The sequence below is a fragment of the Rutilus rutilus genome (genome assembly GCF_951802725.1).
Source record: "Rutilus rutilus genome assembly, chromosome: 7".
Classification (NCBI taxonomy): domain Eukaryota; kingdom Metazoa; phylum Chordata; class Actinopteri; order Cypriniformes; family Leuciscidae; genus Rutilus; species Rutilus rutilus.
In genome coordinates, this window is record NC_140221.1 from 29,626,721 (window position 1) to 29,647,517 (window position 20,797).

The window sequence follows — 20,797 nt, forward strand, 5'->3', positions numbered from 1 at the left end:
GAAGCACACTGATCACATGTTTACTCCTTTGATTTTAGTATTGTATCCTGTAGTACAGTGCATTGTAGGCTGTATACTGTACAATGAACACATTGTATGGCCCTGAACATTGTGCTTTCCAACCTATTACAGTTTTTCTCGATTGTTTACACGCATTTTCTGAAAGCATGCCTCATATTCTCAGAACTCTACACACAAATCAAAAAACACACGCACAATGGGCAAAACCCCTCAATTCTCCTGCAAAATGAAACTTCTCAATTTCTTCTCAAAATGGTGTTTTGTTTTCAAATGACACACACAAACCATCATATGAATAGACATTTATAAGAACCAGTTGAACACTGATGTGCTCAATGTAAAACACTATGATGAATGGGAAACACTTCTTCTCCATTCATCATAATGACTTAGGCCTTTTTTTTGTTCAGTGTTACACTTACCACAGACAGTACACACTGTACATAACTGTGTTGTAAAATATTTGAGAATATTGTTTTTATACTCAGAACACACAAATACATGGTAACAAATATATTTTATTTTTCCCACAAAAACAATGTACATCCCAACTAACACAAAGTTGTACATGCAGTGGTCTACATACAAAACAAAAGAAGAATTGACTGTATACAGTTACAGTAAAAAAAATAAAAAAAATCCAGTGTTGGCATCCATTGCTCCATTGAAGAGCTCACCTGTTGCTCTTTTATGCTAAAGCTCTGGGCCCGGTTTCCCAAAGCGTTCTTATCTCTAAGTAGTTCTTAACCTATTCCTTAACCTCTCTCTTAACCTTATGGCACGATTCCCGAAACGTTCGTTCGCTAAGTATATCTTCTGTAAGTCACACTTTCGTAAGGTTGGTCTGGACCACTCTTAGCTTTACCTTATCACTGTTGCAGGTCTATATGAATATAATTCTGAAGTTTTAATACACCCAGACAGTATTCAATTAGGCTAATTCAAGTGTTTTCATGCAAAGAATAAAATTGACATAACACTGATTGTTGTTAGATTTTTAATTATATTATTATACAATATTATTAATTGAATTAAAACGCTCTTTTAAAGGCCAGTGAAAGCATAGGCTACTGTCAGTTAAGTCCTATTCGGACACTAATATTGTTTCTCATGGGCTCGTCCAGTATTAAACATTTACAGGGGTAAGTCGGTGATTTTAGTGCCGTCCGAATCCATAATATCAGTGTTTTTCTCACCCAACCCGCGTAAAAATCCCTGGCCAAATTAGTACCTTCTGTTTTTTGACAAACAGGTCGTGTGGTAATTTACAGTTTTTCTCGATTGCTTAAACACATTTCTTGAAACTATGCCTCGTATTCTCAAAACTATAAACACAAATCCATAACGTCTCACCCAATTCCCCAAACATCCTATTTTCAGGTCAAAATGAAGCTCTACACTCAAAACCATTCACTCTTGCTGAAAAAACAAACTTTGCCCTCAGACAGGACACACAAGCCCTCAAATTCACACACACTAAAACATTGTCTAAGACACTGGTGCAATAAATTCAAACCAACATTTCCAAAACTGGTAAGTTATGTTGCTTGTGGTTCCCCCCATCACAAACCTTTTCACATGATGAACACAAAAGACACAACCAATGGATACATTGGCACATTTTTATTCATTCATGTACTACACAGTACAACACACACACACAAAATTGTTTTTGTTTTTCCTGTTTTACTCTTTTTTTTTTACTCTCTCCTCTAAATTTGTTTTTATATTTACTTACAGTAAGATGTGTGTGACCATCATATGACAGTAAAAGAGCACACAAACCATATTCTAATATGGAATTGTATTGGAATGGTAAAGAGTGTTGTTACGTGACAGGAGGGCTTCCACTCAAGGATACAATATGATGAACAAGTCTAAGAATGTTCCACATATGATTGAAATACCATCATTGGCCTAGAAAGATAACATTCTGGGAGTCAAGACTATAAAGGAGAAAGGATGCCCTCCCTTCACTGTCACACTCTGCAACCACTCTGTGTGACTGTACGACTGCTGACCTTTTCTTGCAAGAAAATACACCTCATCAAAGACTATTGGAAATGTTTGTGTCTTATTCAGTGATAGAATTTTGTTTGCCACCACACCTCCCTGAAGGTTCTCGAGGTGACGGTAAAGCGACTCAAATTTGACCTTACTCGTAGCAGCTTCCCTCATAGTCCTCCTCCTCATTCCTATCCCTCTTCCTTCATGTCTTTCTGGATCCATTGTTCCAAAACTCAATAAACTGATTTGGGCCCTTTTATATATCTATTGAAGGATCTGATTGATGTGTGTTAAATTTTGACTCTTAGTGTTTCCACTTGGGTAATTGTGTGCTAACTGAGCTGAAGCTGTGCTGACTTGAGTGAATGCTAGTGCTTTCTAAATGACAAAAATGGTCTAGGCAATGAGAAATGAAGGGATTTGTGTGTAGAGTTTTGCAGTGACAGTTCAACAAATCTGACTCATGTGTCAAAACAGGGAATATTGTTTATAGTTTAGGGAAATGGGTGTGCTTTTTGATAAATGGCATTATGGTTTTGAAATTTTAGTTCAAAAGCCTGGTTATAGTGTTTAAGCAATCGAGAAAAACTGTAATTGCCGTCTGAATCCACATCTCTGAGTTTACAAGAGATTCAAAATTCACGGTTTAAATCCTTTTTGATCACTGCCGAGCACCGTACGCAAGATGTAAACTTTTATTTCTGAAATGCTGGAAAGTATTTACAAGAACAATATTTCATCGCAGCTCCACCTCAGCGAACAAAAATGGGAAAGAGAAGAAGGCACGTACATTTTTGAAAAGGTTATTGTAGCAGCAATATATGTTACAATTTTAAAATATGTATGCTAGGCTATTATAGGCTATTATAGTTTGGATTATTTTTTATAATATCCAATAATCATAATAAATTGCAATTTCAACTATTTCTGAAGTGCTTCATTTATAAAGATCACCGCTTTCTCACATAAACAGCCCCTGCACGAGAGAATAATTGATTCTCGAGCCATCGATATCAAACAATTCAGCACCATCGCCACGGACAGCACCGGGTAACGTCGCACGTAAGAAGGTATATCTTAAGCAGCTTCCTAAGGTATGGTTCGGGGAACACACTTAGGAACATAAACAACTTTGGTAAGATATATCTTTCGAGCTTTCTTAGCGCGCTAAGAGTGAGCGTTATCGGGAAACCGGGCCCTGATTGCTAATTGTAAAACTGTGTGACGGGTGTTTGCCCATGTGATGAGTCAGTGTGCATATTTGAATGGCAGTGTGTTCCTTGTGAAAACAAGAGATTTTCTGCATGAAAATTGTGCCAAAAGCAGAGAAGCTGTGTGTAGTGTGTAGTGTTTTGAAAAAAGTGTGTTTTAGAACTGCAGTTTGAGTGTAAAGCAGGAATTGTGCTTGCAGTTTAGCAGTATTGGTTCAGGGGGTTGGTGAATGAGTTACATGTTGTGGTCATTGTGTCTCAAGTACCAGTATTTGTGTGTAAACAATTGAGAAAGACTGTAACAGTACTGACTGCTCAATAGATTTTGACAGATTGCAGGTTCATATCAACAAAGAACAAGAATTACAGTATCAGAGACAAAGGACAGGTTTGTGAGATGCAGGGTACAGTACTGTAAAAATAGGGGTACAAGGAGGAGGAAGAACAAAAAAAAAAAAATGCAAAGAGCAAAGCAGAGTAGTAATTTCTGATCAATTTTGAGCTACTATGATAGAACATGTTTCCGTTCATCAAAAGACAATGACGGAAAAATATGAAATTTGTTTTGAGATTAAAAATGTACTTCTCCCTGAGAACTATGTGTTTTGAACAATGTGTTTTCTATTTTTTGGTGTATTGTTTACTGACTGCTTGATAGTGTACATCATTTTGATCACTTTGTTTAAGATTTGAGAGCAGTGTTTGATTTTGAACACAGGTAAAACTGTTTTGAGGCGAAAGTTTCATTTTGCAAGAGGAGTCAGAGGTTTTGTAAATAGTGCTTGAAGATGAGGGTTTGTGTTTAATGTTTTCAGAAAATGGAGCAAGGTTTCAGAAATTGTGTTTTAGCAATTGAGAAAAACTGTAAAATCAGGTACTTTTTACTTTTTACTTAAGTAGGGTTTTCATTGTGGTACTTCTACTTTTACTAAAGTAAATATGTCTCTGGTTATTTGTACTTTTACTTAGGCTAAGTACTGAGATTGACCACTGACTGTATGTACAGTAGTAAGGTGTAAGTGAGAACTGATTCAAATAAGAATAAACAAAGATGATAGCTTCAAGCAATCAGATTATAAGTGATGTCAAACAATTATATGCAAAGGTTACAAAAATAAAGCCTAATAAACTGTTCAAAAATAAACTGCTCAAACACCATTTTTCCACTCGACATCTAATGTAATGGAAGCCCATATCGTAATTTATAGCGGTATTGTCTTTCATTTCCCCACTAATTTGTTTGCCGGTTGTAATGCTAAGATAAGCTTCCTCCATCCGTTCTGTTGACAATTTTCCGGTTTACAGTTTGTTACAGTGTTCCAGAATATCATGCCTTAAACAAGTTGGCACTATAGCATTTTTTCCAGTAACATATATTAACCATACCATAACCATACACAGTGACAAGATCAAGTTTGTTAACCCTTTAAAAAAATCTGCATTTCCGTACTGATTTCTCATAAAATGTTGTCAGATTTTAATTTAACTCACAATTATAGTTAAACACAATCTGACATAACTAATCACATACAAACAGTACTTTTCACATTTTCATTGAAAACATAAGTATTCACAGTGCAGGGTGGAGAATGTAAGTTAACCCTTGAATTTAGTCACTTCTTCTAGGTCCTCCTTTATAGCAGCAAAACCTCCACTAAACATTTCCTTTAGCTGCTTATAACACTTACAATTTCTGACCAATTTTCGACTTCACAAATCTTTTTGAGATTATCTGTATTCCTGGGCTGTTTTCATAGCACTGCACTGCTCTCTTTAGGCCTCAACATCTGAATTAGGCTGAGGAAAAAATAATTATAGAGATGCACCGATATGAAATTTCTCAGCGATACCGATAGCCAATTATTCAGAATGATATCGGACAATGCCGATATGCCTACCGATAGTTTGTTTTTCTTAAGGATAAAAAATCTCTCCCAAATAATGCTGCAAAGAGAACCCTCTCATTTGGTAGGCTACACTATAATATTAGAGGTTAAAATTAACAACAGAGCTGTATTCAACTGCAATTTTTTTCCAGATATAATATTTAAACTCAAATAAAAGCTGAAATGTTTGTATACTCGGTGACACATAAGGTAGTTTTCATAAGCACTTGTCTTCAAGCACTTGTCTTCGAATTTATTCAAACATACATAATTAACAGTAAATAAAGCTTCTCTCTGTTTTTTTTAAATCTAACTAACAAACGGATGACTTTCCTGAGGTAAATGCAATATTGTTCACCATCTGCTTTAATGGCATCTTTCCACGGTTGAAACACTGATTGAGTGATTACATGAGATATAATACGGATTTCAGTAAGTTGTAGGGTAGAGTGGGGGAAAACGCCCCCCACCTGTTTTTCCCAAAATAACCACTAAAAGTAGTCAAGATACATTTTTACTGTTGCTATGCACTACGTTGATAATGGGGATATACATATCTCTATGGAGAAGCTGACACCAGCGACACATTTGAAGAGAAGAGGATTACAGGGTAAATGCTATAATTTTCAGATATTAGTAAATAAGTGTTTAAGAGAATATTGTTCTGCAGGATATCGCAGTGATGTATGATAGATGAATAGTGAAGTCTGTAGTTTGAGATCATATATTATTTATAAGGAATATAATTCTATTTTAAAAATTAAACATTTTTTTTAAAAACTCATAGCTTGTGGGGTAAAACGCCCCCTACGCTGAGGGGTAAAACGTTTCTCTATCTCATAGTTTCTCATAGTTTCTCTATCATAATTACTATAATAAAATATTTCTGTCTATCAAATCCTTTGTTTTAGCCTACACTTAATGCAGTATAACTAGGTGGTAAAATCAAAATATTTGAACAAAACATGAAAAAATTACCTCAAGTGAGCATTAACTAGCTAGCTTGCTAGCACAGTTAGCTCACTGATGGAAGGTAGTTAATTTTGCCTATTTTGAACATTGCTGAAATAAATATTAATATATATACATGTTGATACATTACTTGCCTTTTACCTTTAGAGATTAAAAACTATTGTCTGTTAATTTTGCTGTTGATCTATGAAGCAAACTGGTTGGTAAGAAAGGGGGCATTTTACCCCACCGCTGGGGCAAAACGCCCCCTTTGTACAAAAATATTTTCAGTGAAAATACTAATTAATTATGAAGGCTGAGCAATTTTAATATTTGGTGAATAACTCCTGCCATAGTCACTCAAAACCGGGATGGCAATTCTAGTCACATTTATGTTTTGTTTCACTGTAATGTCACATTTTCCTTAAGGGGGGCGTTTTCCCCCACTCTACCCTATACTGTATCTTTCTAGCCTGGATGCCAGCCGAACTTGGCCCCGCCCACAACATTTTTAGGTCGGGAAGTTCTATTCTGACTAGAATCTGAGTATGACGACGTCAGGCTAGTATCTTTCAACTTACCTTCTGATAATCATACTCGTTTTTCTAGATATAATGTATTAAAGTGGAAGAAAAGACACATGCTGCTTGAAGTGAGGCACCACAGCGATCTGTCACGTCACATTTAAAAGCGTCAAAACGCCATTTATTGTTTGAATTTCGTGATAAAATGGACATAATTTGAAAGACGACACTTTGTTTCTTTTTAGAAAAAAAAAAAAAAAAAAAAAAACAGCGTTATTGGCAATTATTGGATGAGAGGCGCGCTACAAATAATGTTAAGTGTAGGGAAAAAGTGCAGATCTGCCAACCCTGGCTTGAACTACGGGTGATTCATAGGGTCAAATAGAGCCTGCTTTTATGTAGCTGTTTTTAGCTGTTAATGGGTTATTGTTGCATTAACTTGCCTTAACTAACTCAACACGAGAGATTTTCTTCACACACAGTGTTATTTACAGTCGGTCATGTTTTACCGCACCCTTTTGATTGACAGGAACTGGCGCTGCTCATCGGCTGTTTTTAAATTAAATTATTGAATTGATTTACTTGTGTTTAAAAAAAAAAAAAAATGTATCACCCAGCCTCTAATAAAGCTTTAAGTCATGAACTGCTGTCCTGACATTCTCCTGTCTAATGCCTTGATGCACTTCTGAGTTCATGGTTCCTTCAACGATTGCGAAGTGTCCAGGCTCTGAGGCAGCAGCACTAAACTATGATGCACCTTCCACCATACTTCACAGTTGGGATGAGGTTTTGATGGTGTGCAGTGTCCTTTTTTTCCTCTGACCAAACACTGTGTATTTTTGAACATTTTGACTCCACTGTCCATACATTTTTTTTTCCCAGAAGCATTTTGAAACAATCAGGTGATCATGTGAAAACATGAGACATACTTCTATATATTCCAATTCAAAACAAGGTCCATGCACAGCTTGGTAGGTGCAGGTAGATAGCAGGAACGGATTTAAATGACAAAAATAAGAACACTCTACTGCACACTGTTGACTTTACTCTTTTATTTTTTTTATAAATTTTATAAATAAGAGAGTAAAGTCAACAGTGTGTGGTAGAGTTATTATTTATGCCTCTATATATCAGTTAATTCTGCACTGTAAACCCTAACACTCAAAATAATTAATTGGTTTGAGTAGGGCCAACTTAAATTATACAAATTAGTTCGATCAAATTAATCAAATTGAATCTGCAGACCAGAACAAACAAACCAGTTTTAATGAAATTGATGACATATAGTACAAATTTTATACTTTATGAAGAGTCCTGAAACAAACAGTGAGACAGAAGAGAGCAAACGCTGTAAGCAGCTGTGCTCTGAAGCTCTGACTTCAAAGAAATGTGAAATTAAAAAGAAAATGTTTAGTAAGAGTGAAAGTAACAGAAATTTCTGGTATTAATGTGGGTTTGAAAGTAGATCAGTGTTTAAATGACGTTTAACACGTTACATAACAGTAACAAAACTTTTTATGATGTTAGTTGCATTATGGGCAAGGAAGATGTATAGAAACCTATATATCCTGGTATTTATGATTATAGACAATGTCTGTATTTATCTGAGTAGTGACTGTGGGTCTAGCCCATGCTAGGAATACAGCAACAGTGCTTGCTTATTTAGCCCGTATACCTGTTTTGTAATGAGTTAAGTTGATGATAAAACCAAATTAGCCAATATGAATGATAGCTGTGTAAGACATGTAAAGACAGCTATGTCCAAAGTTTCTGGAGCTTTTGTAGATTCGATAAAAACCTGGATAACAAAGGTGAATGGTCAAAGGTTATTGTAATGAATTTATTATTACATTTTGTCTAAGTTACAGTCTTAGGAGGCTGTTTAAAGATTATTTGTGTATAGTGAGAGTGACTGCTAGAGTGGAGGAAGGGATGGTAGTCTGTCTGTCTTTCTGTTATCGGCCTGCTAAAGCAAACTGAAGCAAAATAATGATACCAAAACAACCCAGCTGACTTTTCTAAGAAAAAAAAAAATAATGAACAGATGTGCTTTGAAACTGGTTAAGAGACCATGTAAAATTAGATAAAAGCTACAGGAAAATGAGAAGTTTAAAATCTTATTTAAAATTCAAATATGTTTAGAGTAAACACCAAAAGATATGAATATGAGAATATGAGCGGTTCATAGTCAGGTATGCGTGTGTGTGTGTGTGTTTAATGGTGACAGCATTGTATGTTTTATGAGTGTTAATTCATGTTTGGTATGTGTTAGTTTAGGGGAGCTATTCTGTCTCCATAGTGTGTATATTGTGTCATTAACCTCTGGAATGAGTTTTATCATTACAGATGGGTTAAGGAAAATGACAAAATGTAAAGAAGCCAAAAATCTGATGAAAAGACAATAACATGGGGCAAGCTTTAAGGTGATTGGTCATCAAGCTCTGTCTGGTAGATTATAGTGAACAAAGGAGGAGAATGTTGTTTGACAGACATTGACCAAGTCTGTACACCACGACCTGACCTGATAGAAACAATTGATGACTTTGACATTGAAAAATGTTTGTAGATGACTGATTTAAGAGACCAAACAACAGGCCTGAAAAGCAGTGAGACTCAGGGCCGTTTTCCCTTCAAATTATTAGATAAGAAGATGAGATTGTGGCTTTACGTAATATTTTTGTTTCAGAGGCAGAGAAAGATGACTGGAGGAAATTTAGCTGAAGGACGGCATCCTTTTTGTGTTAGTGTGTTAGTTGGTTAGTGTTGCAAACTTTGTTTACCCAAACACCATTATGTTAAATTGATGCACGAGTTGGATCATGCATCAAAAGGGGGATGGTAACAATTGCCATACCAAGGGGTTCACATTTGCTGAATGCAATCGTACAGGTGGGACAATAAATGTTGGGTTGAGTGTTTTTCAGGGGGGGAAAAGGACTCTGAGTGCTATTAAGTGAGCAAGAAATTATCCAGTTTCAGTTTGTAAAATGAGAAGAAACTTTTTTGCCAAATGTTCATTCCAGTGGGGGTGCGGTCGTGATCTGAGGGAAAAATCTTGTAATGATGAGAAAATGGTTGGAGAGTGTGACACCTGGGTCCAAGCCTCTAACCTAAGACTACACCGACAAGCCTCAACCATCCCATAGATAAGAGCACAAAGTGAGGGATCAAGGGCTCGTGCTAGTAACGGCCTCCCTTGCCAACGAGGGAAAGCCCATTGCAACGACTCACAAAGAGTCACCCTGGTGAAGACAGAATGTCATGGGGCGAACGAGATGATCAACACACTTGGAGGAGGATGTGGACCAGCTAATGGTTTAAGTTTAGCAGAAGAATAATTTTATTTGATTAAATCAAACTAGGGCTTAGTATTGATATAGATCTAATGATTTGATTGGTGCAAATGTTTTCAGGAAAAGTAGCGGAAGCTGCAGTGAAATGTGGTAAATTGGGGTATGTTTTCTTTTCTTATTTTTCTTATTCTCTGAGGACGATGATATGTAAAGAGGGTTAAAAGCAGCAGTCATCCGTGTTACGAGGCGGCGTACAAGGACGGACAGGGTTTGAAATGAGGGATTTTTATCTATTTGTTTTATTTTTTATTTTATTTCTGTATGGCTTGTTGAATCAACCAGGGGTGTTGAATTAATATGTTTTTCCTACTAATACAATCTATACTATTTCTTGTTTATACTGAGATGACTGAGGGTCTGACCTAGTGTTGGGAGTGCAATAACAGTGTTTATTCATTTAGCCCAGCTTCAGATAAACCTTTATTTGCTTGCTATAAAATTAAGGGCCTATCCTTACAAAAACAGCCTCCGGAGATGAAGATAGTTAGTTAGTTAGCTGCCTTTGAGTGAGAAAGTGGAGTTAGAGGGGGGGAAATTATTGGTATTGGAATACTCGGAATATTGCTCGGCTGACGCCCACATGCCACTGAGACTCTGAGAATGAGAATTCTCTGACGCGAACAACGAATTGACTTGGTGAATGAACTTATGCTTTAAACACCGCCCCTGGATTGTGGATTGGCGTGTTTGGCTGAGGATACGGGTTGCTACCTGCACTATTCACCCCATACGGGTGGGTCTTCTTGGCCCTGAGAGAGAGAAGTGTTTTTAATCTATTCATGCATGTATAAACTGTTTGATTGTGTAACGGACAGCGGGTCAGGGAGGGAGGTCGGGGAACTGAGAACAGAGAAACACGCCTTACTTGTGTCCACTGTGTGCTGTGCAGGCTGGGGTGCTACACTGAGTATAAAACACTGTGTGACGTATTAAGCGTGAAATTCACTGTGTGTAAATGAAATGATGTGTCTTGCGGGTTTTCCCGTGTTTCTCTTCCCCTTCTCTGTATCTATACCTGTACCCGTGATTATGAGTTTTATCTTCTCTATCTGAAATAAAGTGTAAACTCCCTTTGATCAAACCGGCTGGCTGTTGAGAGTTTTTGACCACCGTAGGGCTGTTCAGTGAGGTTTATTACAGTATTATTGATCAGTTATCAGAGAATGATAAAAAGGGGGAATTGTAAATGAAAAATTTGATTTCCATTGATCTTCAACATATATTGCAAAGTAATGGGTCACATGTCTATATTGTGGAATGTGAACAGGATATATGTATGTTTGTACAAGGATATATGTATGTTTGTACATCTGTCTCCGTGCAGAGTGAGACAGGATGGGGATAGCTGAAGAGTGACCTTCTGACCTCAGAGGTCAGGATGCATCTAAAATTTATTGGTCCCAGTGTCAGAAGTAGTGATGAATAGGAGCATGTGCAAAAGTGTGTCAAAGTTAGTGGAAAACTACTAGGAAAAGCAACAGCTGAAGGAGACCTTGGTAAAGAATATAAAAGGTGTCGCACAGCTCCTCCTCCTTGTCTTACACTCTGCAGGCAGGCAGGCTCTGAATGTCTGTATGATTGTCTTAATTATTGTTTTTGCCACAACAAACTAAAAAGGGTTAGCCATTTCTGGGGAACACTACTGGAGCAAATAGACGCACATATCAGGCCCAGCGGGGCGGGAGTGGCGTTTGCAAGCTGACACTAAGAACGGGTCCTTCGCGCTACTGGCCACTGGGGGCGAGTATACGGGAAGAGACCGTCTCTACATAGAGGCTATAGAATGAGGCTAGAGGAGGTGGTCTGAGAGAACATGAACCACCCTCAAACGCAGTCTCAACACGCTTAAGCCCAGGCATGTGAAACAGTGATCGTGGCCGTCATATGAGGATAGGAAATGACCGCATTCAGAAACACACGGTTTAAATGACGTCTTGAAAAAGACGCAGTGTCAAACCGTGTATGCTCTTTCAGGAAACTGCTCTCTCTGGATGACCGGGGCTAAACAAACAGGACGATAGTGCAAGCCTTACGTGAGCACTCACATTCTCATTGAAGGAGCAACATTCTGAGCTGTGAAAACAGCTGTTTTGCTCTCTGTGAGATTGTGGCCAGCGATATCTGCGCTGTAACACCAACACCAGCTTAAAGAGACATTCTCCTGAAGAAGCAGACTCATCTTTTTGAAGTTAAAACACTCAGATAAGATTACAGAGCAGGAACAGCTTTCACCATCTGGCTACGAAGCGAAAAGACAAGGATGTGATGCACCTGCCGCTCATTATATGCTCGCGATGCACAGCAGCTGGTGCACTTATCGCATGCCAATGTGCATTGGCTCGTTTAGTTACACTCAAAGTAATAATTAATAATAATTAATAATAATAATAATAATTTGTTACATTTATATAGCGCTTTTTCTGAGACCTCAAAGCGCTTTACATAGAAGGGGGGAATCTCCTCAACCACCACCAATGTGCAGCATCCACTTGGATGATGCGACGGCAGCCATATTGCGCCAGAACGCCCACCACACACCAGCTTACTGGTGGAGAGGAGACAGTGATGAAGCCAATCAGTATATGGGGATGATTAGGAGGCCATGATAGACAGAGGCCAAGGGGCAAATTTGGCCAGGATGCCGGGGTTACACCCCTACTCTTTTTCGAAGGACATCCTTGGATTTTTAATGACCACAGAGAGTCAGGACCTCGGTTTAACGTCTCATCCGAAGGAGAGGAGAAGTAGATAGGCTCTCAAGCGAGATCCCCATTTGTCAGAATCACTTTTTAGGTACGTCATAGTGAGCTGACGAAGGGGAACTGAGGGTTTCATTAATGCTCTTCAGTAAAACGAAAAAAATAAATTTGCCTATTCTTTTCCTCAAAAAAACGATAGCACACTCTGTGAGATGGTAGTTTATAGCTCACCAAAATTTACCTACTCTCGCTGCCACAACTCAAGCACAATCTGATGTTCAGTTCCTCTCCGCCTTCTGATGTTTTTTTTTTTTTTTTGCAGTTTGGAAGTGCACTTCCGCAACCTAATGGGCTGGAGTGTTTAGGCACATATTGTCTTGAAGATTTGAATAATGGGATAGGGGAAATTAAAAACAAACAAACAAACAAAAAAATTTTCATATCCAAACAGTTATTGGCCTACGTCCATATTGTGCATTCACAGAGACTCTCAATACGTTGAAGAAATTAGAATAGGAGTAGCAGAACACATTCATGTTTTTGTCATATTACCGAAAGTAAATACATAAAGCTATGAATCTATGAATATAAATATGATGATTGTGAAGGACTGGATTGTGTAGCAACAATAGCTTGTGAGCATGCCAAAAAGCTGAAATCTTATTGCCCATTTATTTGACAGCATGAAGAAAAAGATTCAGAACAGTAAATATAGAATTATTAACAACCATTTCAAAATGTATTCGCTCTAAAATTGTATTCACTGTTTTTTGTGACAATTCTTTGCACCAGATAACACCATAACAGTGTGAACAGGCTTTTAGTCCAACACTATATGCTCTTAAGGACTGTTTTATTTAGATTAACTATTGCATCCACCTGAAAGTTCACATAACACAGTCTAATTAAGTAAAATCAACAAATTTGTCATAATGAGTTAGGTTTGCATGCTTTTCTTAAGTAGATTCAGTGAATATTTTTTACAGTAGCCTCTTTCATGAATGTTTTAAGATCCTGTGAAGGCTTTAGGGATGGAAGTATGATTCATTATAACTAATGTTGCTTGATAAGAATGGATTTGATACAAAAAGAAAGAAAAGGAAATTCTGGGTCGGGGTTCATTTCCCTGGACAAGTGTGACTCAAGTTAAACAGAAACTTTGGGAAAACCTCTTATGTTGTGTATTTCAGTACAGCTTATGAAAATGAATGTGCTGCCAAAATCAGCTAAAAGCTGCTATCTGAGCCTGTGTCATAAGTGATAAGCAATTTATAGTGAAGCACATTCTTTCAGTTGAAAATCATTGACAGATGTTAAAAGGAATCATGCTACAGGCAGTTCAGATTTGATCCATTTAGAGGGCAATTTGTATTCGAAATGTTTTAAAAGTAATAATACAGACCTGAAACAATAGAAGTGACATTTTTGACAAATTTATTCTATGACCAGTACGTTTTTTTTGTCTCATCTTAGTCTCCACCATGATACAGCGCCGATGGCTCCAGCTACTTATTTATTATTATACTTATTTATTGAACTGTTAAATCAATATCACATTTGCACTAATGCTATTCAGAACAAAAACAGCACTCGTGTGATATAGCTTAACTATATCACATGATATAAAAACTATATCACCGATCAACTGTATGAAATGTAAAATGAACTACTTAGGTCTGGGGCGGGCAGGTGTGTTTATAATTTTTTTTTTTTTAACAATTGCTAAGACACATTTCTTGAAACCTTCACCCATTTTCTCACAACATTAAACCCAAAAGCAAATCTTCAAACTACATTCACAAAACCCCTGACTCTTCTAGTAAAATAAAAAAAATCGTCTCAAACCATTCACCTGTACTCAAAATGAATCATGTTTTCAGATCATACACACTGCCAGTCAATATATAGCCACTACAGATCATTCATTATCCAAAAAAAGAAAAAAAAGAAATTAAACAAAAATGCAGAACACACACAGAACACAGAGCATTTAGTTACAGAAAACAGAAATACAGTAAACAAAATTTGCAATTACATAAAATAGTAATCACAACTATGAATATCTTGTATACTGTATGACTGTGGCAATTATAGTATTTTATTGAATATTGTATAGTATTGAATGTCTGTATAGTACTTGCATACTGTAAAAAATACAGTAGTTCAACTGCAAAAGCCCAAAGGGTCAAAGAAAGCTCAAAAAGGAAAAGCATGTTACAGTACACTCAAAAAAGTTGCAACGACAAAATCAAAGTCAATGAGAGATTCATTCAACGTCTTCGTGTTGGGTCTGGCATGAGGACTTTGTCCACATCACATCACAATGTTGTCTCTTGCCAGGCAAAGGAAAAATCCCTCTGCCTGATTGAGTCTTGACAACACTCCACACCTTGTTCTTTCTCATCCTCTTCTTCCTTGTCCACCACCTCTTACATAAACTCTCCCTGTTCTGCCTCTCAGATGGTTTATTAGAAACAAGTGTGAACAAATTTGAGCCGTTTTGTGTAAACGATGATAACTGAGTTGTAATTGTTCAACTTTTGCCACTTGTGCTTACCGGTTTGCAACACTCAAAACGTTTTTTTTTTTTCCCATGATTTTTTCATGATTTTGCATGCATCACAGTGCAAAATGTGTTTTAGTGAGTGAGAATGTGTTTAGAGTAAAAAAAAAAAAAAAAAAAAAGAATGCATGGGATTTGCAATTGGTGTCTAACTGCTTGAACCTGTTTAAGGTTTTGTAGAAAGAGGGATTTATTTGACAAATGGGTTTAGGCTATTGAGAATTTGGTCAGAAAATGGGGTTTAGCATCTTAGCAGTTGTGAAAAAATGCACCGTAATTAAATTAACAAGTTACTGTAAATCGACAGCCCTAGTTTTTCAAAATAATTCCAGTAAAGTCAACTTATTTGCAGGCATATTTGTCAACCGCTGGGAATTTATTTCACAAACACAAGTCTGATGATTGTAATTTTCTTCTATTAAATACAGATAAGACTGAGATATTACTTATTGGACCAAAAACCTGTACACAGAATCTCTTGCATTTAGAAGGATAGACTGTAACTTCATCCTCCTCAGTTAAAAGACCTGAGAGTTATATTAGACAGCAATTTGTCTTTCAAAAATGTCATATTTTACAAAAGCCTTCTTCCACCTCAGAAACATTGCTAAGCTCTTGAACATGCTATCTGTTCCTGATGCAGAAAAGTTAGTTCATGCATTAATTACCTCTAGACTAGATTACTGTAATGCATTATTAGCTGGTTGTCCTGCATCCTCAATAAACAAGCTACAAATGCAAGTGCTAGAGTTACTAGGTCAAGAAAATAAGATCATATAACACCAATTTTATCATCTGTTTATCTTTATCAATTGTACTATTAACATCACTGGCTACCTATGAAGGTCCATATCAATTACAAAGTATTGCTACTGACCTATAAGGCCCTAAACGGTTTAGCTCCTGTGTATATAACTGATCTTCTATTGCCTTACAATCCATCATGCTCTTTAAGGTCACAAAACTCTGGGCTTCGGGTAGTACAATATCTAAGTCCACTAAAGGAGGGGGAACGTTTTCACATTTGGCTCCTAAACTCTGGAATAGCCTTCCTGATAATGTTCGGGGCTCAGACTCGCTCTCCCAGTTTAAATCTAGATTAAAGACGCATCTCTATAGCCAAGCTTTCACATAATGCATCTCATAACCTTATACTCCAGTTATATCAGATCAAATGCACATGATTGTCTTTGCTTAATGTTATGAACAGCAGCTACGATAATTATTTTGTTTATTTGTTGCTTTTCTGTTTTATCTCGGGATGCCCATCCTGAGGTAACTAGAGAGTACGTCAGCTCCAGTTTGGATCCAACCTCTTATGAAGACTTCAGATGCCCCAACACCTACAGTATGAAGAGACAGCGCCAACTAAACTCCTGCGAGGACTTCAGATGAAGCAAGCTCTGAATCAACATGCACTTTGCACCAATGCTATATTTCCTAATCATTTATTAACACACATGTATCCATTACTTCATTGAGCTCATTGTTTCTGCTTGTTTAAATGAATACATTATTAGCTAACTGTGTGATTTGTATATGTACATTTCTGAAATACATAACTTGGACTCAAGTCACCTCTAATAACAGATCACTCTAAATTGTAATGTAGACATGCATTTTCTGTAAAGCTGCTTTAAAACAATATGTATTGTGAAAAGCGCTATACAAATAAATGTGAATTGAATTGATGAGTGAATAGCATTAAACATATACACAGTGAATAGCATGTAGACACAGATGCCACAATGTTCAAGAATAGTCTCTGTCTCTGAGCTGTGTGTCAGATGAACTGCTGTCTGCCATCCAGCATAATCTTTTCATATGCATAAGTTCTGTGGTTAGTACACTGCTCCTGGTGAATTTCTGGCCCAGAGCTTCAAATTTAGATTTACATGTCTAAGGACTTCATTATCATTACAAGCATCCAGTCCAGCCTTGTTTTATCCTGTATCTTGGTCTTCACAAGATAAAAAAAAAAAAAAAAAAAATCCAAAAAGGTTTTGACCTGTCAAATAGAATACTTAGTATTAAGTATTCTTTGTTCGATGCTAAACAGTCAGTCAAAACATCTTCAAAGAATAAAAGCAAACATGAAGACTGATTCTCTTAACACAAACTCTTTATTCATGCAGTACAGAGAGAATCCTGATTCCAGTAATAGAACTGCCCTGACCTAAACTAAAGTGAAAGTGTTTCTTGTAGTCATTGTTTTTGCATTGTACATATGTATGGTTTAAATTGTCAAAAGTAATGAACTGGTGTTTTGAAACAAATTCACAAACTAATATTTATTTGAATTTAATTACAAAACCACATATATATGAGTAAACCACACAAAAATATATTAATTTGCCACCTAGAGGTAAATATAATAAACAGGATGGGTTCCAACTTAAAAAAGTTATAAAAAAATGAACAAATCTGATTTTTAAAATCAAATGACGACAAAAGTCTGTTCATGAATAAGTTCATAAATGCACATTCAAAAAGTTTTAACATAAAACATGCACATAGTTTAGCTACCAACATTTTAGTGCAATTTGGCTGGCACAACAACAGTTAATTATTCACTACTGCTTCTTCTGTGGATAGTACATATATGTGTAGTCATGTTATTTAATAACAATTTTTTGCATTATGGATCAGAGCAAACCTGAAACTAGAAAATTAATTAAAGTGGTTATACATTCTCATATCATACCTAAATAACAGGTCATTAAAAATCAAGCATACCTGCTTAAAACAAACCTCAAATGCACATTAATGCAATCGGGTAGTAAAACCTTTTTTAAAAAGCCAAAAGCTAGAGGTAAGTGACTTCCAAGTGACTGTTTCTTAACCACTTGCAACTTTTCTCGTTAAGTTTCACCCTGAGACTAGTGTCAGCTTCTAGCATGATAACTCGATTTAAAGTGATTGACTGCCGCCAATACTCTCTACATAACATAGACTCTATACCACTTATAACCTCTCTCTCTTTTTCATAGTTGCTATGCTTCTGTGACACACTGACCATCAATAACTCTGGATCTGAATGAGGCTCACACTGATTATAGGGTACATGGTAAGAGATCATTAAATTGATCAAGTAGAGACCCTCTGTGAAGACGTGGAGGACTGTTTGGTTTTCCAGCTTGAAATTGTGGGAGTCATTGCCATCATTGATGATATTCCACTTGATGGGCTGTTCTTCTGAACAAGCACCAAACTGGTTTCTAGCTGATTTAAGAGAGAAAACAAGGCAGGACTTTACAAAATACCAATATCTGTAAATTTGACCCTAGGTCATAGCACATTTTTCCAACAGTATTTCTGAATACATACAGACTTAATAACGCTTATACTAATTACACTGTATTTGTATAAATTGTTTCTTAAGCTAAATAAGTGGACCGTGTTGAAGATGCCAATAGGGATCTTCGCCGTGACGTCACGACGCGCTCTGGTTGGCAGAAGAAAAGTAATGGCCGCTTGCTTCGCAGCGCAAACACAGAAGAAAAATGGTTGTATCGTGCTGTGTGATAGGCAAGATTGGATACTGTACTGTGTGTGTATCATCTGTGTACATACCCTTATATATTAAGGGCAAATTATTGTATTTTAATACATTTTTACGTGTCAACCAATGTTATATACAGGGCCTAAAGTTAACTTTTTTGACCACCAGCCACTGTGACTTTTTACCAGACAGTTTTTTTTTGGCCTCATAAAAGGTGAAAAAGGGAATTGCACAAACATTTCTTCTTTAACTTGTAAGAATACACATTTAAATTCTGTCAATTTATTAACGAGATCCATACAAGTAATAACTCTTAGAATACAGATATAGACCTAGTGCAGCTCGTATGTAAACAAATCACACGCGGCTGTGTTCATGGCTGGGCAGCTGTTAGTTACAGCGTTCAGGAACCGTTAAGCAGAACTAAATTAATATTACTGGTAAAGTTACCGGGTAGGCTACCGGACATTTTCTCACCGGTTCCCAACTCCCAACATCTGTGCAACTGTCATTGTACTGTAGCCTATGTCAGCGTTGCATTATCTCATCTCATCTCACCAACAGTTTAATACTTAACTCACACATTCAAACGCAGTCAGAGAAGAGCCTCATCTTTCTCTCCGATTACATACGTTCCGAAACACTCAAACTGCGCTGCTTTCACAGATGCTTTCTTTACTAATGTGCCGCCACATTTTTTAGCTGTAAATCCAACGAATTTGCTGACTTCGTTAGTCAAAGAACAACAAAAAATTCTCACTCAGGTGATATGGATCAGGCAGAGAACATGAACCCTGGTGGTTATAAAAGCTTAATTATATCTCTTTTTAGCTTCTTCGGACAAATAATTAATATTATGCTGACAAAACACAGGTAGACTGCTGCGACTTGTTGGTTCTTTCTGCCAACCAGTTCGCGGCCACGCCCATATCGTGACGTCACATTTGACTCCGGCGAACATCCCTATATACAGGATTGCATATGCATAAGCTATATCAAGTGGCATTACTCAATGGTAGGCTACTTACCACTATTAAACATACTTTCAAGATGTACAGAGTGTCTTACTGGTGGTCCTTCAGTTTTCAAAGCCTCTGAATGGGCACCCTGAGGAAAAACAGACGAGCAGCTATTTGAGTTACATGCAGAGAAAGTTTTCAACGTCTCCCCTTTTAATTACATCTGAATGATAGTGGCTGTTAACAACAAAATAATGATTTATACGTTTATAATCAAAATCGTGTAATTTGGTCTTGTAAATTTACCTTAGTAGTTTGTTGGTGAAACTGTAGCCACAGCAAAGTCGCCAGAAACGTTGCGAGCAGCACCGCCGTGGCCAAGCGCAGTCGTGTCTCCTGACGCTTCATGGTTTGACAATGCCGCATCAAAACCTGCATCATCTGTTCCTGCTCCTCGCCCAACTCAAACATCTCGACTCGAGCCATGTGCAAGGATAATGCAACCACGTTATCTGTCAGGCTGTCAGTGGCCCTCTTATATATAGTCACTCTCTTCAGTTCAGATTACGTACGTTCAGCACAGACCGCCCTTCAGGAAACAGTTACTCATAGCGTCTGCATGCGTAGACGTGTTGGACATCTCGATGCAGTTCAAGTTAGTCAACGCAATGAGCCAGACTCCCAGAGGAAAGTGGTTTTCCTCAAAGGTTTCTTCTTCACAGTTAGAGAGGATGATTCTCTGTTGTTTAGTCATTTCTATGAATATTGTCCCTGGTAGGCTATTCTTATGAAACAGAGGTCCCTAAAGTCGTGGTCACTAGTTGTTTTATGGGAGAAAACCTATGCGAAGATTCATTACAAATTCTCATTCAAAAAGGTTGATCAAACAGGCGTAGGATCAATATGCCAAGTTTATTTAAAAATGATAAATCCAGACAAACTTCCAAATGATTAGTCAATTAGTAGTTTTTAAGCAGAGGTCAGATAAATAAATAAATAAAAATAAAAACATATTTACACACTTTCAACAGACATTAAATGCTTACAAACACATTTAACACAGAGAACAAATGTCCATATAAAATGACTTTTTTTAATGCTTTGGAATGTAATGCATTTTT

The 20,797-nt window shown here is 37.0% G+C and overlaps 1 protein-coding gene across 2 annotated transcripts; it reads right to left on the bottom strand.

The window, feature by feature from the left end:
* Positions 1-17,491: 17,491 nt before the first annotated feature.
* Positions 17,492-20,260, bottom strand: LOC311294002 (uncharacterized protein). Of its 2 annotated transcripts, none has more exons than XM_084414616.1 (3): positions 19,983-20,260; positions 19,761-19,824; positions 17,492-18,437 (listed from the first exon to the last, which is right to left on the bottom strand). In XM_084414616.1, the coding sequence occupies exons 1-3, from the start codon at positions 20,160-20,162 to the stop codon at positions 18,022-18,024; spliced, it is 660 nt and encodes a 219-aa protein (XP_084270742.1). In that variant the 5' UTR covers positions 20,163-20,260; the 3' UTR covers positions 17,492-18,021. The 2 variants fall into 2 exon arrangements, with proteins under 2 accessions (XP_084270742.1, XP_084270741.1); XM_084414615.1 differs by having other exon boundaries at positions 19,746-19,824.
* Between the last annotated feature and the right edge of the window lie 537 nt (positions 20,261-20,797).